Source organism: Geotrypetes seraphini, chromosome 5 (assembly GCF_902459505.1).
Source record: "Geotrypetes seraphini chromosome 5, aGeoSer1.1, whole genome shotgun sequence".
Lineage (NCBI taxonomy): Eukaryota > Metazoa > Chordata > Amphibia > Gymnophiona > Dermophiidae > Geotrypetes > Geotrypetes seraphini.
This window is the reverse complement of record NC_047088.1, coordinates 26,352,677-26,376,909: the sequence shown is the minus strand read 5'-3', so window position 1 is coordinate 26,376,909 and position 24,233 is coordinate 26,352,677. Positions and strand designations below refer to the sequence as shown.

Sequence of the window (24,233 nt, the reverse complement as noted above, 5' to 3'; positions counted from 1 at the left end):
CTATTGCCCCAGGTACATTAGGTAGAGTGTGAGCCCACCAGGACAGATAGGGCAAAAATGCTTGAGTACCTGAATGTAAACCACTTAGGCTATATAAATACTAAAATAAAATCAATCAATCCATCTGTTCTTCTTCTAGTATACATCAGCATTAACCCATGACGCAGTCCTGGTCATTGCAGAGGCTTTCCGTTACCTGAGGAGGCAGCGAGTCGATGTTTCACGGAGAGGCAGTGCTGGAGACTGTCTAGCAAATCCTGCTGTGCCCTGGAGTCAAGGGATTGACATTGAAAGAGCGCTAAAAATGGTAAGATATTACTACTGCTACTACTATTAATTATTTCTATAGTGCTACCAGCCGCACGCAGCGCTGTACAAAGCTGCAAAGAGTAAGAAAACAGTCCCTGCTCGAAAGAGCTTACAATCTAAACAGGCAAGGCAGAGAAACAGGATGTCATGGATACAGTTAAGGGGAACGGTTAATCAACTGGCTGGGTTGGAGGACAGAGGGGAGTACAGGACAATGAAGCCATTGTGACATCACTGAGGAGGTTGGCCCTTATTGGTGGAATGAGGCATTATGGCATCACAATCTCAGCTCTGCTTCCCAAAGACAAACAGGATGTCATGGATACAGTTAAGGGCAACGGTTAATCAGCTGGCAGAGGAGTAGGGTTAAGGATTGAAGGCTATATCAAGAACATTAAAAGGTTTATTATAGAAAAACACACTGCCAATGTCTTGGTTTTAAATAAAACCGATTTCTTTATAAACACAAGAAGAGCTCTTTTGTTTCTAATAATTTTGTGCTAAGGAAATAAATGGTCGTGCATCCTTCTGGAAAGCTCTTCAGATAGGGGGCAATCTTCAATTGTGGATTAAGAATTGGTTATCGGGCAGAAAGCAAAGGGTAGGGTTAAATGGCCATTTTTCTCAAGGGAGGGGGCTAAATAGTGGTGTGCCACAGGGATCTGTACTGGGACCAGTGCTATTTAACTTATTTATAAATGATCTGGAAATTGGAACTACGAGTGAGGTGATTAAATTTGCAGATGACACCAAAGTTCTTAAAACGCATGCGGGCTGTGAAAACTTCAGGAAGACCTTAGGAAATTGGAAGTTGTTTAGCGATCATCTCCGATTCACACAGGCTCATGGTTTTTTGTTTGCGGTTTAATTTGATACCTTGTTAACCTGGGACCCATGATGAAGGCGTGTTAACCGAAACATGGACCGTGTCGGGTCCCTTGATTTGTTAAAAGGTGGTAACATTAACCGCATTCAATTTTTGATATAATAAATATAGAATATTTTGTACGCTTGGCTGCAGTTTTTCTTTGTTTTCCTTACTGCAGATTGTGTTGGATTTCCTTTTTGTTTTTCGCACATTGGGAAGAAACATCCAAATCATAGCTACCAGTTGCCAGGATCCACCTTGGGGGGGTCAGCGCTCAAAAAAAAGATCTGGGCGGCGGTGGCCAAGAAAGCTATCAAGATGCTAGGAATTATTAGAAAAGGGATGATAAACAACTAAACTAAACTAAACCTTAAGTTTGTATACCGCATCATCTCCATAAAGACAGAGCTCAACACGGTTTACAGGTAATTCAATAAATGAGGGAAGGACATAATAAGAAATCAGAGGTTATGAAGAGGAGAGCTAGCTTTACATTTTAAATAGATAGCTTTACGTTTTGGAGAAAAGCCAGGTTTTCAGATGCTTTCGGAATAATTGGAATGAGCCTAGGTTCAGCAGCGGGGCAGGGAGGTTGTTCCAAAGCTCAGTGAATTTGAAGAAAAGGGATTTCCCTAATTTACCTGCATACATGATGCCTTTTTAATAAGAATGAGAAAGAGAGAAAAAAGAAGAGAGAAATAGAGGAAGAGAGAGAAAAAAAGAGAGACACAAAGAGAGAGAGGAAGAAAAGAGAGAGAGAGAAAAAAAAAAAAAGGAGAGAGAGAGAGAAGAGAGAGGAAGAGGAAAGAAAAAAGAGAGGAAGAGAAACTAAACGAAACTTTAAGTTTGTATACCGCATCATCTCCATAAAGATAGAGCTCGGCACGGTTTACAGGTAATTCAATAAATGAGGGAAGGACATAATAAGAAATCAGAGGTTATGAAGAGGAGAGCTAGCTTTACATTTTAAATAGATAGCTTTACGTTTTGGAGAAAAGCCAGGTTTTCAGATGCTTTTGGAATAATTGGAATGAGCCTAGGTTCCGCAGCGGGGCAGGGAGGTTGTTCCAAAGCTCAGTGAATTTGAAGAAAAGGGATTTCCCTAATTTACCTGCATACATGACGCCTTTTAACGAGGGAAAAGATAGTTTGAGTATGTGGATGGATCTGGTAGTGTCAGGTCTCGAAGAATTCCAGGATAGTGGAATTAGGGGAGGAAGAATGCCATGTAGGATCTTGAATGTTAGGCAAGTACATTTAAAGTGAATCCTAGAAATCACCGGAAGTCAGTGAAGTTTTGACAGAAGCGGGGAAACATGATTTAAACATGGCCAATGCTCTAACAGACGCTTCCTCAATGTTCGGGACACTTTTCCCACATAAAGGACACGGACACCACATCAAATAAATCACACCTGCAGACACGAAGGACGTACTCTACTTCAAGTCATAAATCTTAGTCTTAGGATGAATAAAGGTATTAATTTCCTCCATATTCTCACAAACAGAGCACTGTCCACATGCTCGGTGCCCACCTTCACTCCCTTCAACCACATTGTCCATTGATGGCAAAACATTTGGACACAATACATCGCTCAATGGTGCAACCTCACCTTGAGTATTGTGTTCAGTTCTGGTCTCCTTATCTCAAAAATGATATAACGGCACTAGAAAAGGTTAGAAAATAGAGCACCAAAGATGATAAAGGGGTTGGAACTCCTGTCGTATGAGGAAAGACTAAAGAGGTTAGGGCTCTTCAGCTTTTTAAAGAGATGGCTGAGGGGAGATATGATCGAAGTCTACAAAATCCTGAGTGGTATAGAATGGGTACAAGTGGATCGATTTTTTACAGCATCAAGATTTACAAAGACTAGGGGAAACTCGATGAAGTTACAGAGTGATACTTTTAAAACCTATAGGAGGAAATAGTTTTTCACTCAGAGAATAGTTAAGCTCTGGAATGCGTTGCCAGAGGTTAGGGTAAGAGCAGTTAATGTGGCTAGTTTTAAAAAAGGTTTGGACAAGTTTCTGGAGGAAAAGTCCATAAACTGCTGTTGAGACAGACATGGGGGAAGCCACTGCTTGCCCTGGATCAGTAGCATGGAATGCAGATACTATTTGGGTTTTTGCCAGGTACTTGTGACCTGGATTGGTCTCCGTGATGACGGGATACTGGGCTAGATGGACCATTGGTCTGAATCTGTAAGGCTTTTCTTATGTTCCTATGAAAATGCTGATAAAATTACTCCCATAGTGGATAGCTAGTAATTTTATTTTGGCTTATTCTTATAGACTTCCAACTAAATTGGAGCTACCTCTGCTGGTTACAGCTTTCTTTTGCAAATGCACTCTGCCTAGTCATAACTGCAGCAGTCCCTGGCCAGACTAGAGGGACCGTTCAGGTCTTTATCTGATGTCATTTAATAATAATAATAATTTCTTTTGTATACCGCCATACCCAGGGAGTTCAAGGCGGTTCACAACAGATAGATGAATTACATACAGTGCGATTGAAAAAAAAAGAAGAACATAACAAGGCAATCGTAGGGTCAAACTCATTTACATTAACAATTTAGGTGAGAGAAGGGCTAAATACGGAGTACATACAGTGTGTGCTGTAATAGAATACAATTGAGTTTAAGAGAAGGGGGGAACAAAGCATATTAGATGGAAAAGGGGGAGCAACAATCTTAGAAGGGGGGGCGGGCGGAAAAGTAAAGGAAGAGGTGAGGAGCGTTGAGGGTGGAAGGGGAGTGTTATGGGTTTGGTCTGTTGCAAAGAAGGGTTTTGATCTGTTTTCTAATGTGGAGAAGGGGAAACGTTAAGGCGGAAGAGGGGAGCGTTAAGGATTTGGTCCGTTGAAAAGTAGAATTTTGAGCTTTTTTCTAAAGTGGAGGTATGAAGAGGCGTCAAGTATAATTTGGGCGAGCCATGAATTTAGTATTTATTTAGTATTTCTAATCTAGTATTTAGAATTTACTATGTTACAATATAGTGTGAGTCCTTCCAGAATCCAGCTAGCATGGATCTTAAGTCCAGCCACTAGGCATCAATATTGCATGACTGAAATTCTCTACCATCTCCCCAACACTACCACAGCCATCTCCAGGGGAGAGTTAGAAACAAGTCTGTAGCATCCTTCACTGGCTCCAAAAGTCGATGAGCTGAACTGGGAATTGTATCCAGCCCTGCCAGTGAACCACTGGGCTACCCCAGAGGCATAGCTAGGGGCTATATAAGGGGAGCAGCCGCTCCCCCAAACAGATTTTGAATAAATTGGCGCCTATGTGGAGAAGCCGTTCTTCTTTACACTGAAGCTTATTTTACAAAAGGTCTGCTCTCCCTGATATCAAATCCTGGCTACGCTTCTGGTTAGCCCTCAGGGAAGGCAGCTCATAACAGACCAGGGATATCCTGTAAGAGGACTAGCAGCTTGGCATGTCTTATTTATTATTTCATTCAACATTAGCAAACAAATTTTCGAGATATCCAATCTTCAATCATTCAACTATAGATATCTCCGAGTAAAGCTTATCAAGTTAAGCCTATAGAACCTCAGCAATGCAACTCAAAGCTCAGAAACCTCATTGCTTTAAGCTTTATGTGTGGGAGATTTAAACAAGCAAAAGAACGCCGCCATCTTTATTTGAGCAAGGGGCAAGAGAGTAGGTGGTGATCCTAATAGGGGAATGATCTTGATAAAGCTGAAGTTGAATGCCCTGATCGTGTAACCACAAAGCTAAGTGGATTAATTTAAAGCAAATTATTTAAGTATATTTAAAAATCTTTTGATATGGATTTAAATTAAATTAATATTAAAGTTAAATTAAAAGCATAAATATATAGGAAAGGTCTAGGAGGAGGGTGAACCGATGAGGATATAACACACAAAGCTTAAAGCAATGAGGTTCCTGAGCTTTAAGTTGTGTTGCTGAGGTTCTTATAGGCTTAACTTGATAAGTTTTACTCGAAGATATTATTTATTATTTCAACATAATTGTATTCATCATCACGTTCTCAACTGTTTATACTGCTGCATTGTTAGATAAATCTTCGGTCAACAGAGAGATTCACATTGACTAAAATAAATTTTTGCCCTAACTGATTTCTCCCATGTGAGGTTCATTTGGCTGAATAACTAGAAATTAAATTTCAATTGATTTGAAGAGAGGGCAATAGGAAATCAATCATGAGGACCAAGTCTTCTTCCATGGAAGATTAAACATAAACATCATGTCAATATTAACATCTTTTGAGTAGCACATCAAAATCTATTGACGTGAAATGTTAAATTTGCCTAGGCCAGTATTTCTTTTGAACGGTAATAAATCTAGAGGCTTATTCTAAACATGAGTCAATATTGTTAGATCCAGTGTAAAAAAAACCCCAAAAACCCAACTCATGTAACAAGGAAAAACAATGTGCGCTGCATATGTTCAGCTACGTTTTTGGGAGGGTAAGAGAGAGCAATGTAGATTGTGGTCATTCTGTTGTTACTACCAAGGCTCTGGCTTTACTCAACTAAGTTCTGTCGGTCAAGATGGTCCCATGAATAGCTTACGAAAGAGATCCGGATGAATTTTTCACTAAGCCATTTAGTGCACCCTTGTAGGTATAAGAGCCTACCTTAAGCCCTGTTGATCCAATGTTGAGCCAAGTCAAGAGCAATCCACTCGAAGATCCACTCAAAATGGCTAACGCGAGTTATCATGGTAACCTTGTGAGACTGCTGCGAGTTCGGTTTATATTTGAGTCAACTTCTTTTCACCCTTTTTGGCATGAAAAAGGTTACCTCAGTTTATATTTAGATGGGTTTATATTCGAGTATACATGGTACTACTATTTACTCATCTAACAGTCAGCAGTTAGACCTGAACATTTGTGCCAGTCATTGAGTTAGCGTGAGTGCATGCACTTAAAGTTAGGGGTATAAATACAGACTTATGCGACTATTCTATCACAGTGATTGCATACGCAACTGCTTTTATAGAATTTCCACCTAGCATGCATCATCCCATTGCCCAAATTTTGATGATTTTTGAGAACTTACCCCTAATAGCATTGTTCTATCAAAGATTTAGCAATAGGAACTTACAGACATATTATAAAACTGGCTTTTGCAAATCCAGGCAAGTAGTGTGGTAATGATTTACAATACTTCATGTTAATTATAATGTGATTTCTATTTAAGGTCCAAGTACAAGGAATGACTGGGAATATTCAATTTGACACCTATGGGCGTAGAACAAATTATACTATTGATGTCTACGAAATGAAAGCTAGTCGACCTCGGAAAGTAAGCATTTACCCTATTAAATCTATATATATAAAATCGGAGGTATGTATGTGTGTATGTGCCGCGATCACGCAAAAACGGCTTGACCGATTTGAACGAAACTTGGTATGCTGATCCCTCACTACCTGGGGTGATATGTTCTGGGGGTCTCGCGGCCCACCTGCACACGTGGGCGGAGCTACAAACATAAAATCAGATTTCACCCATTCATGTCAATGGAAAAAATGTAAAAAGCTGCCATTCTCACAGTAATTCAAACACGGCTTGACCGATTTGAACGAAACTTGGTATGCAGATCCCTCACTACCTGGGGTGATATGTTCTGGGGGTCTCACGGCCCACCTGCACACGTGGGCGGAGCTACAAACAGAAAATCAGATTTCACCCATTCATGTCAATGGAAAAAATGTAAAAAGCTGCCATTCTCACAGTAATTCAAAAACGGCTTGACCGATGGGGGGCGCTAGTGAGCCCGATGTGTTAGGAAGCCACGAGCGCGAGCTCCGTCGGTGGGACCCGATCTTCGCCCGAAAAAGGCAATTTAAAAAAAATTTTTTACCGGTGTAAATCGGTGCGGATTCACCCCCAATATGGCAACAAGTAAGCCATCCAAAAGAAAAAGCGCCGAACCGCCGTCGCCATCAAAAACTCCCGTGAACAGGATGGAGGACGAGACATCAGCGGCCATATTAGAGGAACTCAGGCAAATCCGGGACTTGTTACTGGACACGAAGCAGGACATAAAAGATATGAAAGCTGACATCACCTCGCTGAAAGAGGACTTTACTGTGGCTCAAAATAAATCTGACCTTATGGAATCCAGGTTAGTAGCAGCAGAATCTTCAATCAAGCACCTGACCAAACAGACCTCAAAAATCGCCATCTTAGAACGTGCTCTGGAAGCTGCTGACAATCATGCCAGAAAGAACAGCTTCAGAATCTTAGGTCTGCCGGATGGGAGGGAAGCTTGTGGTCTGGTTGACTTCTTAGCAGCTCTCTTGCCTCAACTGCTGAAAATGCAGGATGATTTTAAAATTGACTTTGAGAGTGCTTTCAGACTTCCTCTGCCTGTTTCTCCTCACAAGAAATTTCCTAGACCCATTTTGGTCTCTCTCCTAAAACATCAGCAAGTTCTACAAATTATGCAACATGCCAAGCTTCACTCTCCTATAATATTTGAGGGAAATAAAATCATCTTTTTGCCGGATCTTGCCAAAGAAACAGCTAAGAAGAGGAAACTTCTGCTTTCATATCGTCCTCAACTTAAATCCATGGGAGCTAAATTCGGAATGTTTTATCCAGCTCGTTTCAGAGTGACTTATAACAATATCACTAAGGATTTCCTGCAGCCGGATGAACTGGCAGAATTTATTGAAACAGCGAGACCTACTGCTATAGATAAAACATGATGTATGTGTCTTTTTACTCTGAACTTTGAGCCTTTATTTCCATATGCTGTTTCTAATTATTACAGTGTTATCTGTTCACATATGCATTACTGATATATATATCTGTTGTTATACCTTAATAATTGTTTTGAAGCCTTACAGTTTCAATTTCTCACCGATTGACGGAGTGCTCATGGGGTTTTTTTTCCTTCCACCTCAGCTCTCTGAACCCATAGTATGGTTAACTGGTTAATGTTAGTTTTATGCCTTCTTGCAGAGTGCTTTGGTAGTTCATACTGCAGGTGTTTGCAATTGTTTCTTTATGCATATATATTGAAGCTTAATGATTTACTCTGGTACTCATATATCCTTACCATTATGATGATAACACAGGTCACATATCTGCACTGTTCTTACCAATGTCATTAATATGCCTTTCTCTAAATGTTAAAGGATTTCATAACCCTGTTAAAAGACTCAAAATACTCAGATATGCTGAACAACACCGGCCAGACATTGTATTCTTCCAAGAGACTCATCTCACCTCTGCGGAATCTTCGAAGATAGCGCCCTCCTGGGCCTATGCTCCTCTTTTTTCTCCTTCTTGTGGCAGGAAAAATGGTGTCATTACTCTGATACGGAAACGTCCGGACATCACAATTGTCTCTTCAGCTAATGACTTGGAAGGCCGTTGGCTTAAAACGATATTACAGGTGGGCACTATTCAACTCAGTCTATATAATATTTATGCCCCAAATCAAGACAGTCCTCTTTTTTTTGAGTCTTTAGCAACTGAAATTGGTTCTTCTTCCTCTCCGAATTACATTTTAGGAGGGGATTTTAATTTAATATTGTCACCAGAAAAAGATAGAAAATCTAGAGTCGCCTTTAAAAAACCCAAAGCCTGGTTCTGTCTACATGATTTGATTTTCCAACTAAAGCTAGTTGATCCATGGAGACTAATGCACCCAGATGACTTGTTATTTACTTTCTTTTCTCCGCCTCATATATCATACTCTCGTATTGATTTTTTTTTAATTAGCTATTCTTTGGTGAATAAACTGATCTCGTCGGATATACAACCCATATCAATATCTGATCACTCTTCTATTACACTAGAACTGAAGAACATCGCTTCTCCTCAACCGAAAGGATCTTGGAGATTTAATGCATCGCTACTGTCCGATACTCAATTTATTTCTCATGTGAAGGATCATATTCGTGAATTTTTTGATTTTAATCTAGTAGAAGACACATCTTGGCAGACAAACTGGGATGCATTTAAATCGTATATAAGAGGAGTAATCATAGCCTATTCTGCTAGAAAGCGAAAATTGGAACGTGCATACCTACAAAATCTTGAGGTGGAAATTGCCAAACTAGAGTCCGCTCATCACAACAACTTATCTAATAAGTCATTACAAACCCAATTGAACAAGCTGCGATTTTTATATAATGACAAACTTAGTTCTACGGCTTCCTCAGAAATATTTCTGCAATCAGCGAACTATTACGCTTCTAATAACAAGGCAGGACACCTGCTGGCCAATTACTTGAAGATAAAATCTGAAAGAACAAACATCCCAGCTATAAAATCGGATCTGAATGACATATTAGTGGATAGCAATGCAATATGTACACATTTCCAAAATTACTACAAAGATCTGTATACCACAGAGTGCCCGAGTATGGATTCCATAAATAAATTTTTGTCATCCTTGAATGGACCTAAATTGGATGATAACGATAATACTTTTCTCTTACAACCTTTATCAACAGATCAACTTACAGTCACGTTGCGGTCTATGGCAAAACGGAAAACGCCGGGACCAGATGGTCTTTCAGTGGAATTTTACCTTGCGTTCCAATCAGAACTACTTCCAAGATTGGTTTCCTACTTTAATCACCTCATCAGCCGAGGTATGGCGTCTGGTACAATAACGGAAGCTACAATCATTGTCTTGTTAAAGCCTGACAAAGACCCTATGAAGGTTCAAAATTATCGCCCACTATCGCTGATAAACGTTGATGCGAAGCTGTACGCCAAATTGCTGGCCTCTAGATTACAAGTTGTACTCCCCAAATTAATTAATTCGGATCAGAACGGATTCATGCAATGCAGATTGGCTAGTGACAACACCAGGCTTTTCTCCCATATCATATCACTAGCTTCGTCTTTTATGCCTGATGGGATTACAATGGCTTTAGATGCGGAAAAAGCCTTTGACCGCGTGGAATGGAGATTTATGTTTCAAACATTGAATTGGTTTGGATTTCATTCTGATTTCATTCGTATGATTCAAGTCCTGTACTCTAATCCATCAACGAGACTTCGTATCAACGACGTCTTCTCTTCAGCTTTTACTCCATCAAGAGGAACGCGTCAAGGTTGCCCGTTGTCACCCCTACTGTTTAACTTGGCGTTAGAACCTCTCCTCATTTCCATCAGAATGAATCAGTCTATTCTTGGTTTTCAGGTCAATGACCTGACGATAAAACTATCAGCCTATGCGGACGACGTCCAAATCTATACCACACTAGATTCACTACCACATATTATTCAAACAATTCTGACTTATTCATCGGTGTCTGGATATAAATTGAATAACATGAAAACTGAGGTAATGCCCCTTGCTGGTAACCCTTGTAGTGATATTGTCAGAGAACTGAATCTGAAATATAATCCTACCAAATTGAAATATCTTGGTGTGTATTTTGGTGAATCGTTACAAGAAACTTTATTATTTAATGTAGATTATATCTCTCAAATTATTCAGTCTACTACATCAAGATGGTCTCCTTTGAAGCTGACGTGGTGGGGCCGCCTCGATTCAATAAAGATGGTACTTGTACCAAAAATAACATATATATTATCAATGATTCCAGTGCTGTTTCCATTGGGGGAATACAAGAAATTTGAGTCTATGCTAACAAAATTCTTATGGAATAACAAGGTTCCCCGCATCGCTTTAAAAAAATTGAAATGCACAAAAGAAAATGGGGGAGTAAATTTTCCTAGCCTCCACGAATATCATCTGGCTTTCCTTTGCAGACAAGGCTCCAAATGGCTTACGGATCCCCCCTCTTCATCTGCCCCAGCCTGGCTACAACTGGAACATCGCCTTTTTGATAGTCAATATCTAAAATTCCTACCTTTTACTCAACCAGATAGCAACACTTGCCTGAACCCTATAATACTATCCACCAAAAGTGCATTATCCACGGTTGATAATCTGGCTGATGTGCCATGGAATAGTACCTCCAGTTCTTCTTTGTGGCGGAACCCACATTTGAAAATCCAAGGTAGCTACATGGAGTGGAAATCGTGGAGAAAAAAGGGGTTATGGTCAATATATCAAATCAAACCAAACGACTCTTTTATCCCTTATCAGAAACTAGTGGACACTTATGACCTTGACCCTAAACATTATTATCAATGGTTGCAACTGAAACATTGTGTGTCTGCGTTCCTGAAAACGCATACCCTCTCTTATGATATCCCAACTATTTTGACATGGTCTTCCAAAATTGGAACTGGTAAGGGTCAAGCTTCATCATGGTACAAACTTATCCATAAAAGAAAGTTTTTTCCTCCTCAAGTACTTTATGATATATGGTTACAAGACACTGAGGCAACGAACTTAGATATAATATGGTCTCAACATTGGCTTTCTTCCTTTAAAGCGTTGAGATCATCTGCTATTCTACATATGGTACTTTTTCTCTTTCACAGAGCTTACTGGACACCGCTCAAGCTTTCCAAATTGGACTCCTCAGTCTCTAACAAGTGTTGGTCTTGTTTGCTATCCATTGGCACCTTTGAACATATGGTGTTTGGTTGTTCACAATTACAGGTATTCTGGCAAAATGTTTGGAGCATGATATGCAAAATTCTGTCTCTTACGGATACGTTCACATACTCAATATTGATATTTGGAGAACAAGCGTTGAAATCTCCTCTAGATAAATATGAAGCCAGACTATTGCAAAGTTTGTTATTATTAGCATTTAAATCAATTCTCTCCTGTTGGAAAGATTTTTCTTCGCTTAATCATGTTATGTGGTGGAACACTGTTTGTCTATTCTCTAAGTACGAGAAAATTGCTGCTGAAAAACATAATGCCCTGTTGACGTATACAAAGGTATGGTCACCTGTTGTTCACTTCTGTAACTCTTGAATATCTGACTCTATATATATTGCTGAATTGTTCATTTTATGTTTAATTTATTAATTACTTAATACTATAGGAATTGGTACCAGATTATCCTTCCTCATTCTTCCTTTCTCTTTTTGGTGAAACTGTTATTACCTGCTTATGACACTGAGTTTCTCGTGATACCCTCTGTATGAAGTGCGTTTATACTGATGTTCTATGTTTTTGTTTTTGTGTTATTTTGCATAAAACAATAAAAAACTGATTGAACTTAAAAAAAAAAAAAAAAAACGGCTTGACCGATTTTAACGAAACTTGGTATGCAGATCCCTCACTACCTGGGGTGATATGTTCTGGGGGTCTCTCGGCCCACAACTCTATGTTGCTTGCTCAAGGGTGGGTTCACCCAACAATTTATATGTTCTTGATCCTGGAGGTGAAACTAAAAATGTTGTTTATAATCACGTTTTGCGTTAGTTGTATTGTATTCATTTTGTCAAATATTTCACATTATAATTTGAATATTGTACTTTTTATTAAGCTGTAAAAAAATAATTTCATTCACCACTATAAAGTATCTTTATTTGAATCCATTTACAGTGTTATTGCTATAATTAAATACCCGTCAACGCCGGGGCATCAGCTAGTCATTTATACAAGGACTGCAAATAGAGGGGCCTTTTAACCAAATGGTGGTAAAAAGTGGCTTCACCGCATTCTTATGCAGGTCATTGCCTGTGCACTAAGACTATATTTTACGCAGGGATAAAATGGCCGATTTTACTATTTTCTGTATAAATGGCCATGCGCTAATTCTCCACTTTAGCAAGTGGCCATTAGTGCATGAACCGCTACTGCCACCTATTTTGTAAACAACAAACCCAGATTCTTGAATCAGTCTTGAACCAGAGTCTTGAACCAGGTCTACTAGGTACCGGTAGACGCCCGTACCTCCATTAAAAACGCCGTCCAAATGGCATTTTTAACTAAGCGATTTGAGGCACATCCCGGCACATAGAAAATCTGTGCCGGAATTGCACCTATATAGGTGCATTAGGTTGCCGAACCTCAAAGTAGGCGTGGCCAATGCCAGATACGGCATTAGACAGCCTAAAGTGCCTATGTAGGCACGCGTCACATGAAAATAGGCACCAGAAATGTAGGCCTGGGAAACCCTGGCCTAAATTTCCAGCGCCTATCTTTCCCATCGGCATAATTCCGTAACAGTGCCGATGCGTGATTGACACATGATTGGCAGCTGCTTTGAAGGCAGCTGCCAACATTGGCACCAGTTTGAGAATCCGGGCTCACGCGCTAACCATGCGCTAATTGGTTAACGTGCAACAATGTAGCTGTGCTGATTAGCGCAGAACACACCCACTCTCCACCTCCAGACCTGCCCATGGGACACCTGAGCACACGAGAAATATCCAAAGAAGGGTAGAGTAGAAAATCACACAATAAACAGCCAAAGTAGATTTTGGTTGTTTACACCTGAGCACACCCCATGGTAAGGCATTTTTAGCTGCTGTAAGCATGCATTACATAGAAACACAGAACATGACGGCAGAAAAGGGCCAAGGCCCATCTAGTCTGCCCACACTAATGACCCACCCATTAACTTCCTCCGTGAAGGGATCCCACATGCCAACCCATCTTTTCTTAAAATCTGGCACGCTGCTGGCCTCAATTACCTGTTGTGGAAGATTATTCCAGCGATCAACCACCCTTTCGGTGAAGAAATATTTTTTGGTGTCGCCATGAAATTTCCCACCCCTGATTTTCAACGGATGCCCTCTTGTTGCCGTGGGTCCTTTAAGGAAAAAGAGATCCTCTTCCACCTCGATACGGCCTGTGACATATTTGAACGTCTCGAATATGTCTCCCCTCTCTTAACAAAAGGACCCTGCTTTTTTTTGTTTGTTTGTTTCAATAACCAACTATAAATAAAAGCACATTTAAGAACGTAAGAATTGCCACTGCTGGGTCAGACTAGTGGTCCATCATGCCCAGTAGTCCGCTCCCAAGGCGGCCCTTAGGTCAAAGACCAGTGCCTTACCTGCGTACGTTCTGGTTTAGCAGGAACTTGTCTAACTTTGTCTTGAATCCCTAGAGGGTGTTTTCCCCTATGACAGACTCTGGAAGAGCGTTCCAATTTTCCACCACTCTATGGGTGAAGAAAAACTTCCTTACGTTTGTACAGAATCTATCCCCTTTTAACTTTAGAGAGTGCCCTCTCGTTCTCTCCACCTTGTCTTTATCTACTAAGTCTATTCCCTTCATTATCTTGAATGTTTCGATCATGTCCCCTCTCAGTCTAATCTTTTCAAGGGAGAAGACGCCCGGTTTCTCTAATCTCTCACTGTACGGCAACTCCTCCAACTCCTTAACCATTGCAGTCGCTCTTCTCTGAACCCCTTCGAGTAATACTGCAATACCATCAAGTGAAAAAGGTCCTTCAAACTTCGTTTGATAAATAATGGGCTCAATGTTTAAAGCTAGCAGTTGACCATAGTGCATAATTTATTTATTTGATTTTTTTTTAGCCTGTCCTCCCAAAGGAGCTCAGAACGAGTTCCAAATCAGGTACTCAAGCAGTTTCCCTATCTGTCCCAGTGGGCTCACAGTTTATCTAATGTACCTGGGGCAGTGGAGGATTAAGTGACTTGCCCACAGTCACGAGCAGCAGCGCAGGGCTTGAACCCACAACCTCAGGGGGCTGAGGCTGTAGCTCTAACCCCTGTGCCACACTCTCCTCCAATACAATAGCAGAAGTGAGCCAAGTATAGAACAATGAAGCCATTGTGACATCGCTGATGAGGTTGGTTTTTATTGGTGGAACGAGGCATTATGACATCAGGGAAAGGGATTGGGACTTGCATTTTTACAACCACACTCAAAGTGGTTTACATACAGGTTCTTCAAGCATTTTCCCTGTCTATCCTGGTGGATTCACAATCTATCTAATGCACCTGGGGCACTGGAGGATTAAGTGACTTGTCCAGGGTCACAGGGAGCAGCATGGGATTTGAACCCATAACCTCAGGAGGCTGAGGCTGTAGCTCTAACCAATCCGCCACACTCTCCTCCAATGCAATAGCAGAAGTGAGCCAAGTATAGAACAACGAAGCCATTGTGACATCACTGATAAGGTTGGCTTTTATTGGTGGAACGAGGCATTATGACATCAGGGAAAGGGATTGGGACTTGTAGACCACCATTTTGTAGTTTTACAACCACACTGAAAGTGGTTTACATACAGGTACTTCAAGCATTTTCCCTATCTGTCCCGGTGGACTCACAATTTATCTAATGCACCTGGGGCACTGGAGGATGAAGTGACTTGTCCAGGGTCACAAGAAGCAGCGCAGGGCTTGAACCCACAACCTCACGGTGCTGAGGCTGTAGCAATAACCACTACACCACACTCTCCTTTGTGATGTATAAGAAACCTACATCTGTTCAGTCTCACTATATTGAACGTCACAGGTGCTAAGTATCCGTGTTTGCCCCCGACCACCAGCCGCTATCCCTATGCAGATAGCCTAGTCAATATGCTTTAAGCTGGAAAAGGTACGAGTCCTTTCCAAAATTCTGCTCTGCTATTTTCTGCTAAGGACTTCTGGAAGAATGGGCCTGACTTTCATGTGTCCTTTATATAATTGTAGATAGTGAATACAGCGAATGAATGATTTAATGTGAACAAGTAATCACAGATAACAAAAGACAATGTCACCCTAAATGGAGAGACAACGGGTTCATAAAGCAAATGGGCATATTACGGCATTCTTTGTCCTGATTTAATTTTCAGACTGCTTCCACAGCAAAATTAGAACGGAAGTAAAAGTTGCTCTGTGTCCTTACAAAGCAGCTGCTGAAATAATGGTCAACGGTTGATAATTATCAGCAATTTCATCGAGACAGGTTTCTTTTTTGATGCAGAAATTCATGCAGCGTTGTGACCCTACGTTTATTATCTAATCCAAACGTTTGTATTTAGGACCACATAGGGACCCCCTGAAGAAGACTATCTTGTCAAAACACGGAGCGTGTTGGGTCCATCTGTTTCCCAGAGGTTCAGGCCTTAGGCATTTTTATGTGGATTATTTATTTGATTACATAAAGCCTCCATCTTGGACATTGACTCTAAATGATTTCTTTGTTTCCGAAATTCATGCGGCATACATGTCAAATGTGTTTGAGCCTTTAGGAGGTAGTTCTATATGTGATCATCTTGATTTAGGTACCCTGAGACTGCACAGTGGGATCTTCCTCTGTAATGACATCTAGATTATGTTATGTTATGGAATACTAGCCTAAGATGGCGACGTAGCTATGGAGGAGCATTGGGGGGGGGGGTGTTGCCTCCACCCCCAAAACTGCACTACCCAAAACAGCATGTTTTAAGTGGTCTAAGTCACAACGTCCAAGTTCTGTGTAGGCTCTGTTGTACGACTAAGTCTAAGCCGGCTTACATCCCACCCTCAACACTCCTCCTGAAATGCCCCATTTAGTTTTTGTCGTTCAGTGGCACTATGAAGGCCTAGGTCGTTTAGAAATACATCCAAAACCCATTTTTATTATTGGCACTTGGATGTATTTTGACAATGTTCATCCAAGTGCCAACTTAGGCCGGTTTTTGGATGTTTTTCTCTTTCGATTATGAGCCCCTTAGGGCCTGATTCTATAAATGGCACCTTAAGTTAGGCAGCGGTGGGCGCCCTACTGCCACCTAACTTAATTGCTTTAATTGGTTTTAATCGGTGCAGTAATTGACCGTGCTGTTAAAAAAACCAAAAACCCAGCACAGAAGAAGGGCGACGAAAATGATCAAAGGGTTGGAACGACTTCCCTATGAGGAAAGGCTAAAGCGGTTAGAGCTCTTCAGCTTGGAGAAGAGACGGCTCAGGGGGATAAAATACTGAGTGGAGTGGAAAGGGTAGATGTGAATCGCTTGTTCACTCTTTCCAAAAATACTAGGACTAGGGGGACATGAAATAAAGCTACTGGGTAGTAGATTTAAAACAAACTGGAGAAAATATGTCTTCACACAACATGTAATTAAACTCTGGAATTAATTGCCAGAGAATGTGGTGAAATCTGTTAGCTTAGCGGGGTTTTAAAAAGGCTTGGATAATTTCCTAAAAGAGAAGCCCATAATGGCTTGGGGAAATCCACTGCTTATTCCTTGGATAAGCAGCATAAAATCTGTTTTACTATTTGGGATCTAGCTAGGTACTTGGGACCTAGGTTGGCCACTGTGGAAACAAGATACTGGGCTTGATGGACCTTCGGTCTGTCCCAGTAGGGCAATTCTTATGTGAGCCAAATATAGGACAATCAGGGCATTGTGACATCACTAATGAGGTTGGCTCTTAGGCATTATGACATCACAATCTCAGCTCTGGAATGTTGTTACTCTTTGGGTTTCTGCCTGGTACTTAGGACCTGGGTTGGCCACTGTTGGAAACAGGATACTGGGCTTGATGGACCTTCGGTCTGTCCCAGTATGGCAATAATTATGTGAGCCAAATATAGGACAATCAAGGCATTGTGACATCACTAATGAGGTTGGCTCTTAGGCATTATGACATCACAATCTCAGCTCTGGAATGTTGTTACTCTTTGGGTTTCTGCCTGGTACTTAGGACCTGGGTTGGCCACTGTTGGAAACAGGATACTGGGCTTGATGGACCTTCGGTCTGTCCCAGTATGGCAACTCTAATCTTCTTATGTGAGCCAAGTATAAGACAATCAAGTCATTGTGGCATCACTAGTGAGGTTGGCTCTTAGGCATTGGTGGATTGAGGCATTATGACATCACAATCTCAGCTCTGGAATGTTGTTACTCTTTGGGTGTCTGCCTGGTACTTGGGACCTGGGTTGGCCACTGTTGGAAACAGGATACTGGACTTGATGGACCTTCAGTCTGACCCAGAATGACAATTCTTATGTTCTTATGTTAAAAGAAAAAAATTAGGCACAGGGAGGGGACTACTAGGGTAGGCGTCGGGATCACAACTACAGCAAGGCGTCTAAGATAAAAGAAGGCATGGTATGGAGCAGAGATGACCTTAGGATCCCTGGCATAAATTTCTGACACCTAGGGTCCATGCTAGGCATTCTGTAAGTGGCACCTTCTGTGATTGACGCGTGGAAGGGGCCTGTTTTCTAGTGAGAGTCACCACTTACAGAATCAGCCCTCTACTTTCTTTTAGCACCATAGGGGGTTCCTGTATGTAGACATACTTTTGTAGAATCACCCTCCCCAGAGTGACAGAGGAACCAGAAGCTGAATGCTGCGTCTGATCCAAATTCCCCTTCCTCAGTAGTTGAATTCCAAGTTACCAACCTTACCCACCCCACATATACCCCATCTGCCACATAACGCTCCTTCCTCTGTCACCCACATAAATGCTCTGCCTCTGACACACCTCAGGTTATAATATATACCTCCCTGTCCCTCACTCTGACTGAAGCTCTGCCCCTCTCCACCATTTTGGGCAACTAGATACTGTAGGGGGACCCATCTTAATTTTTCCGCCGAGACACCTATTTGTTTCTAGCTAAGCTCTCCATGCTTCTGAGATTCAGAACTCAGTTGCCAGCCTTTGGGGTGAGGAGGAGGAGGAAGAAGCAGGGAGAGCTAACAGGAGGTGAGGTGAAAGGGGAAGGAGGAGTGAGGTAATAACTCCATCATGTGACGGGAGGGGTAAGAAAGGATCTGTCCCCCAGCGGATGATTTTTATCTCCGCTCTCTCCTACTGGTGCTTTTTTTCTCTTCTTCTCCCCTTTTTCCCCGTAGCAGGTTGCTGGAGCTGCCATGGTGCAAACACTCCAGTTCCATCTCCCCCATCTTTACCTTGACAATCCTGCTTCCGAGCACTGGTACTGTTCTTTCGTTTTTTTAAATCCCTTTCTACATACCAGATAATCATAACCATAATGTTTTTCTGTTTTTTTTTTCTTTTAGGTTGGTTACTGGAATGAATATGAAAGATTTGTGCCTGCAGGAGATCAACCACCCACAAATGAATCTACTTCAGTAGAAAATAGGACTATAGTGGTCACTACAATCTTGGTGAGTTAGGTATTCCTTCTTTAAAACATGAGAGCCTCTATCCAAAATTTGGGAAAAGGGGGAAAGGGGGGATTTCTTGTTGATCACCAGCCTCCTGATTTAATTAGAAATATTTGCTAAGGGGCAAGAGTCTAATAAGTACAGACTAGGAAAGGGACCTTGGGATGATGGCGTCAGAGGATATTAAGACAACAAAACAATGAGCCTGATTCTCTAAAGCAGGGGTCTCCAAAGTCCCTTCTCGAGGGCCGAATCCAGTCAGGTTTTCGGGATTTCCCCAATGAATATGCATGAGATCTATGTGCATGTACTGCTTTCAATGCATATTCATTGGGGAAATCCCAAAAACCTGACTGGATTCGGCCCTCGAGGAGGGACTTTGGAGACCCCTGCTCTAAAGGATGCTGATCTCAGCGACCGCTTAAGAAGTGGCCACCAATTGCATGTCAATCACACATCGGCATCCTTTAGAGAATTGAGTCTTTTTTTTTCTAGCAGACGCCTTAAATGTAGGCCAGCATTATACAAGCCTACATGTAAGGCATCTTTTTCGTGCCTACAGAGACGCATGGGGACACTTGCGAATGCCCAAGTTCACTTCTGATGGAAACCATGCCCACGCCAGCCTTGAGTGTCCTTAAGTGTCCCTATCTGTCTCCATAGGCATGAGACAGACACCTACAATATAGGCGTTGTTCGCCACATCCTTTTTCTTTTTTTTAATGTTTTTCCTGATTGACTGGTGAGACAGCGGTAGGACATCTTCCAACGCCTACAATTGTTTGTAGAATCAGCCCCAATGTGACAAAGTAGTGGCTGTAGCTAGAAGGATGCTAGGCTGCATAGAGAGAGGCATATTCAGCAAAGGAAAGGTTTTAATGCCTCTGTACAAGTCATTGATGAGGCCCTATTTGGAATATTGTAATCAATTTTGGAGGCCATACCTCACTAAGGACATCAAAAGAGTTGAGGAACTTCAAAGGAAAGCAACAAAAATGATATGTGACTTGTGCCCAAAGACATATGAGAAGACTTGAAGGATATGAGGGCTATGATACAGATATTTAAATACTTTTTTGGAGATGGGGAAGCAGTAGAACTAGAGGTCAAGAGTTGAGTGGGAGACTTAGGAGCAACATCAAGAAATACTTTTTCACAGAGAGGATGTAGTGGATGCCTGGAATGCCCTCTCACAGACCGTGAATTCAAAAATGAATGGGGATAAACGCAGGTGACCACTGAATAGAAAAAGGATGGAATCCAATGAAAACAAAACGTAAATGACCTCATAGCTGGAATGAGCTTTGCCTGAAGCTTCAGAAGTTGGGACGTAAGACCAATGCTAGGCAGACTTCTAGGGTCTGGGTTCCCTAAGTGGCAAAAACTGATCAGGATAAAGGCTGGAGTGGGATACAGGAGCTTATAGGGTGATAGAACAATGTCGCGATGTGTGACCTGAGATTTTTGTTGTTTCCAACGAAATTATTACATCTGTTTCTCATAATACGGATTGATTTTTTTTAAACTAAAAAAGTTGTTTATACAAGATATTGGTTGCGATATTCAGCTCACAGTGGTAAGCAGCTAATTATCCACTTCCAACCACAGGCTAAACTAAATCCAGATATTTATTTATTTTAAATATTTATATACTGCTTATAGCCTAAGCAGTTTATATTCAGGTACTCATGCTCAGCTCTTGGCACTGATATCCGGATATGTCCACAGGCTGATATTCAGACCAATACCCAGTTAACTGCTGCTGGATTAAACCCTTTTGAATATTGACCTCATTATTTCTAGTGTTTAGAACCCTGCATGATGGGGAGGGGGGAAGGGCTGAGGGTGCCCAACAATGTGATTAAAGTACTATGAGCCTGGACATATGCTGTGTTCTTCACCTCAAGATCTTATAGAACCAGTTTGGAGATCCAGATTGTAGAAGACAGATAAAAGCCTTTCACCTGTTTGAGCCCAGTGCTATGTAATTTATCTAAAACATTGGTTGATCCCTGTATAGTGTGAGGTGGACAACTATAGATCATATTTTAGGAGGCTTCTGGCTTAAGATATACTATGAGGCTAAGGTCTGAATTCTATTAGGTATGATTTTAGTGGTTAATTCTTTTATAAAATACTGAAGTGCGATCTCAACTCATCATACCTCTAGTCTATCGTCTCTTGTATTCCCTCTTCGCCTCCCATTGCGTCCTCTCCTCTCACCTCTGAAGAGTTTGCTTCTGGTTTCCAGGAAAAAATTGTTAACATAAGATAATCGTTACCCTCTGCCCCTCTGTTGTTCCTATCCTACCGGATGATACCCTTTACATTACATATCCCTTGGTTTCGGTAGCGTCACTAGCATGCTTCAATCTCCAATTTCCATAAGGATTATCAAGCTTCTTAAGTCTTCTTCACCTACCAGTGACCCCATTCCTGCATTTCTTGCATCCTTTACTTAGGCTCTTACTGTGAAAGTTTAATAGCAGTCTCACAACAGCCAACTTCCCCCCTACATAATAACATAGTAAATGATGGCAGATAAAGACCTGAACAGTCCATCCAGTCTGCCCATAAGTTATACTCATTAAAAAAATGCATGATTAGATTAACTTGTCTCTTCTTTGATATTTCTGGGCTGTAGACTGTAGTCTGGTATTGTCCTAGGTTTCAAATGCTGAAGTTGCCGTCCAAGCTCACTCCAGCCTATCCAACCATCCCGTTGTTTGTAGGACATATACCGTAAAGTCTGGCCAGCATCATCCTCCTGTTTCATAAAGGTGACGTTCACATTGATGCCCACCCCATTCCATCCTACACCGAATCCCTATATATGGAACACAGACCGTGCAGGTCTGTCCAATACCGACCTTAGTTCTTTACTTTGCATCCTTCATTTTCTAATTAGAGATCCTCTAATTTTATCCCACGCTTTCTTGAATTCCATCACTGTTTTCCTCTCCACCACTTCCCTCTCCATGAAAAAGAATTTCCTAACATTGCTCCTAAGCCTTCCTCCCTGTAACTTCAAATTATGCCCTCTAATAATCATTGCTCCTTTGCTCAAAAATCCTAGTTCTAATCCTGCTATTGTCACTAACTACTGACCCATTTCTAATCTTTCCTTCATATCAAAAATTGTTGAAAAAGTTGTCAGTATCCAACTTTCTGATTTCTTATCAAGTACCAACACTTTGCACCCCCCACCAGACCAGCTTTGGCTCACATCACTCTACAGAGCACACTCTTCGTGGCCTCTTAAATCACATCAGACAAATTTTTGACGACAATCGTGACAACGTTTTTTCCTCCTTAGATATGTCAGCTGCCTTCCATTTGGTGGACCACTCTATCTTACTGAATCATTTGAAAGATCTACAGATTATTGGGGCAGCTCTTCAGGGTTCCATTCTTATGCTGTTCATCACTCTGGCACTTTTTCTGGATCACAACTGCTTGAATCAGGTGTTCCCCAAGGATCTGTTCTGATCCCCATGCTCTAATATCTTTATGGCCCCCCTTGACACTTATGCTTCAAACACTCGGATTCACTTTCTTCATCTATGCTGATGATATTTAGCTTTTGCTTCCAGTGGACTCACCCCCCCCCCCTACACACACACACACACACTACCCCCACCACCACAACAATTATTCTCTTATCTAAAAAAAAAACAACTAGACAGTGTGGCTGATTAGTCGACAGCAATAAACTAAAAATCAATTCACGAAAAATAGCAATAAAGATTATTTCTTTTGGCAACCCATTCTCAAACCCGCCAAGTTTCACAATGAAAGGTGCCATTCTCCAATTCACCGCATCCTTTCTCTCCCATATTTCTAAAGTGGTTTCCTCATCATTCCTTGCTCTTCATCGTATCCGTTCTATTCGCTCATTTCTTCACAAAGGTTCTCTCTGTATTCTCCTTCACTCCTTGGAATTTTCCTAAACTCGATTATTGCAATTCCATTCTCATAGGTCTCCCAAATTATCAGCGTCACAAATTACAGCTTGTGCAAAACACTGCAGTGAAACTTCTTTATCACTTTTCAAAATTTGACTATGTAACCCCTCTCTTAAAAGCAGAGCACAATCTTCTGGTCACATTTCGTATTCCTCTCAAATACAACATACTTTTCATATCCATTCATCAGGTCTTCCCCCCCTTCTTGCTCAACCTTTTGGTTCGATATGCTCCACAGAGAGCTCTCCATTCCTCCCCGATGCAATTGTTAACTGTTCCCTCCTTTAGGCAACTATTCCTTGATACTCATAGAAGCTCATCATTCTCTGTCATGGCACCAATTTTTGAGGATTCCCTCCCTTTTTACCTTAGGACAGAAACGGCATTGGTAAGATTCAAAGCCCAGCTAAAAGCTTATTACTTTGTGCAAGTCTCCAATACATAATTCCTTTTTTTTCCATTCAGTGATTTAATTTATTCCCTTTCTCCTTCTCTTGCAGACAATACATAATTTCCCATTTTCTTATATTTTCACCAGCCCCCCTAGGAACCTTTGAACCAACCCTTACATTTTTCCAGGTGTTCCAGTTTGTCTCAAGTTGTCCTTGTTAATGTCTCACTTATTTATTGTTATTCCCTCTCCCTTATATCTTTTTATTGTAAACTGCTCAGATTTTAAATTTTATTTTTATATTTGCGGTATATCAAATAAATTAAACTAAAGTAAAGTCTCAATTTTTTTTTTTTTTTTTTAAGGGAGTCGTTATATAGATTTAGGGCCCTGTGTTCCAAAGGACTTAACTAGGCAGGAGGGGCTCTTGCCTGCTTAAATATGGTTACCAGATATCCGGGAAAACCTGGACATGTCCTGTTTTTAGAGGACTATCTGGGACCCGGATGGACTTTCCAAAACCCAGCAAACACGTCGCACACATCCGCGCATGCTGGCCTCGAGGTCAGCAAAAAAAAGCAACGAGGATTTGGGGGGACGGGGCTGGAGGCAGGATGGGGCAGGTTGTAGGCAGAACAAGGCGGGGCTGGGGGCAGAATGGGGCGGGGCCATGCCTCCGGCTTTTCCCACCCTTAAATATGGTAGTCCTACACTTAAATCATGCTGAGAACCCCAGCCAAAGATATTCAGTGGCACTTAACTGGACAGTACCTCTGAATAT

The 24,233-nt window shown here is 41.3% G+C and overlaps 1 protein-coding gene across 1 annotated transcript in view; it reads left to right on the top strand.

Moving 5' to 3' along the window:
* The window catches only part of GRIA3 (glutamate ionotropic receptor AMPA type subunit 3), a 430,530-nt gene that overhangs the window by 291,292 nt on the left and 115,005 nt on the right, over positions 1 to 24,233 (top strand). Inside the window, exons 7-9 of the mRNA XM_033945127.1 lie at positions 140 to 307; positions 6,369 to 6,473; positions 18,989 to 19,096. Of these exons, the coding sequence (XP_033801018.1) occupies positions 140 to 307; positions 6,369 to 6,473; positions 18,989 to 19,096 (381 nt within the window). The remainder of the gene's footprint in view (positions 1 to 139; positions 308 to 6,368; positions 6,474 to 18,988; positions 19,097 to 24,233) is intronic.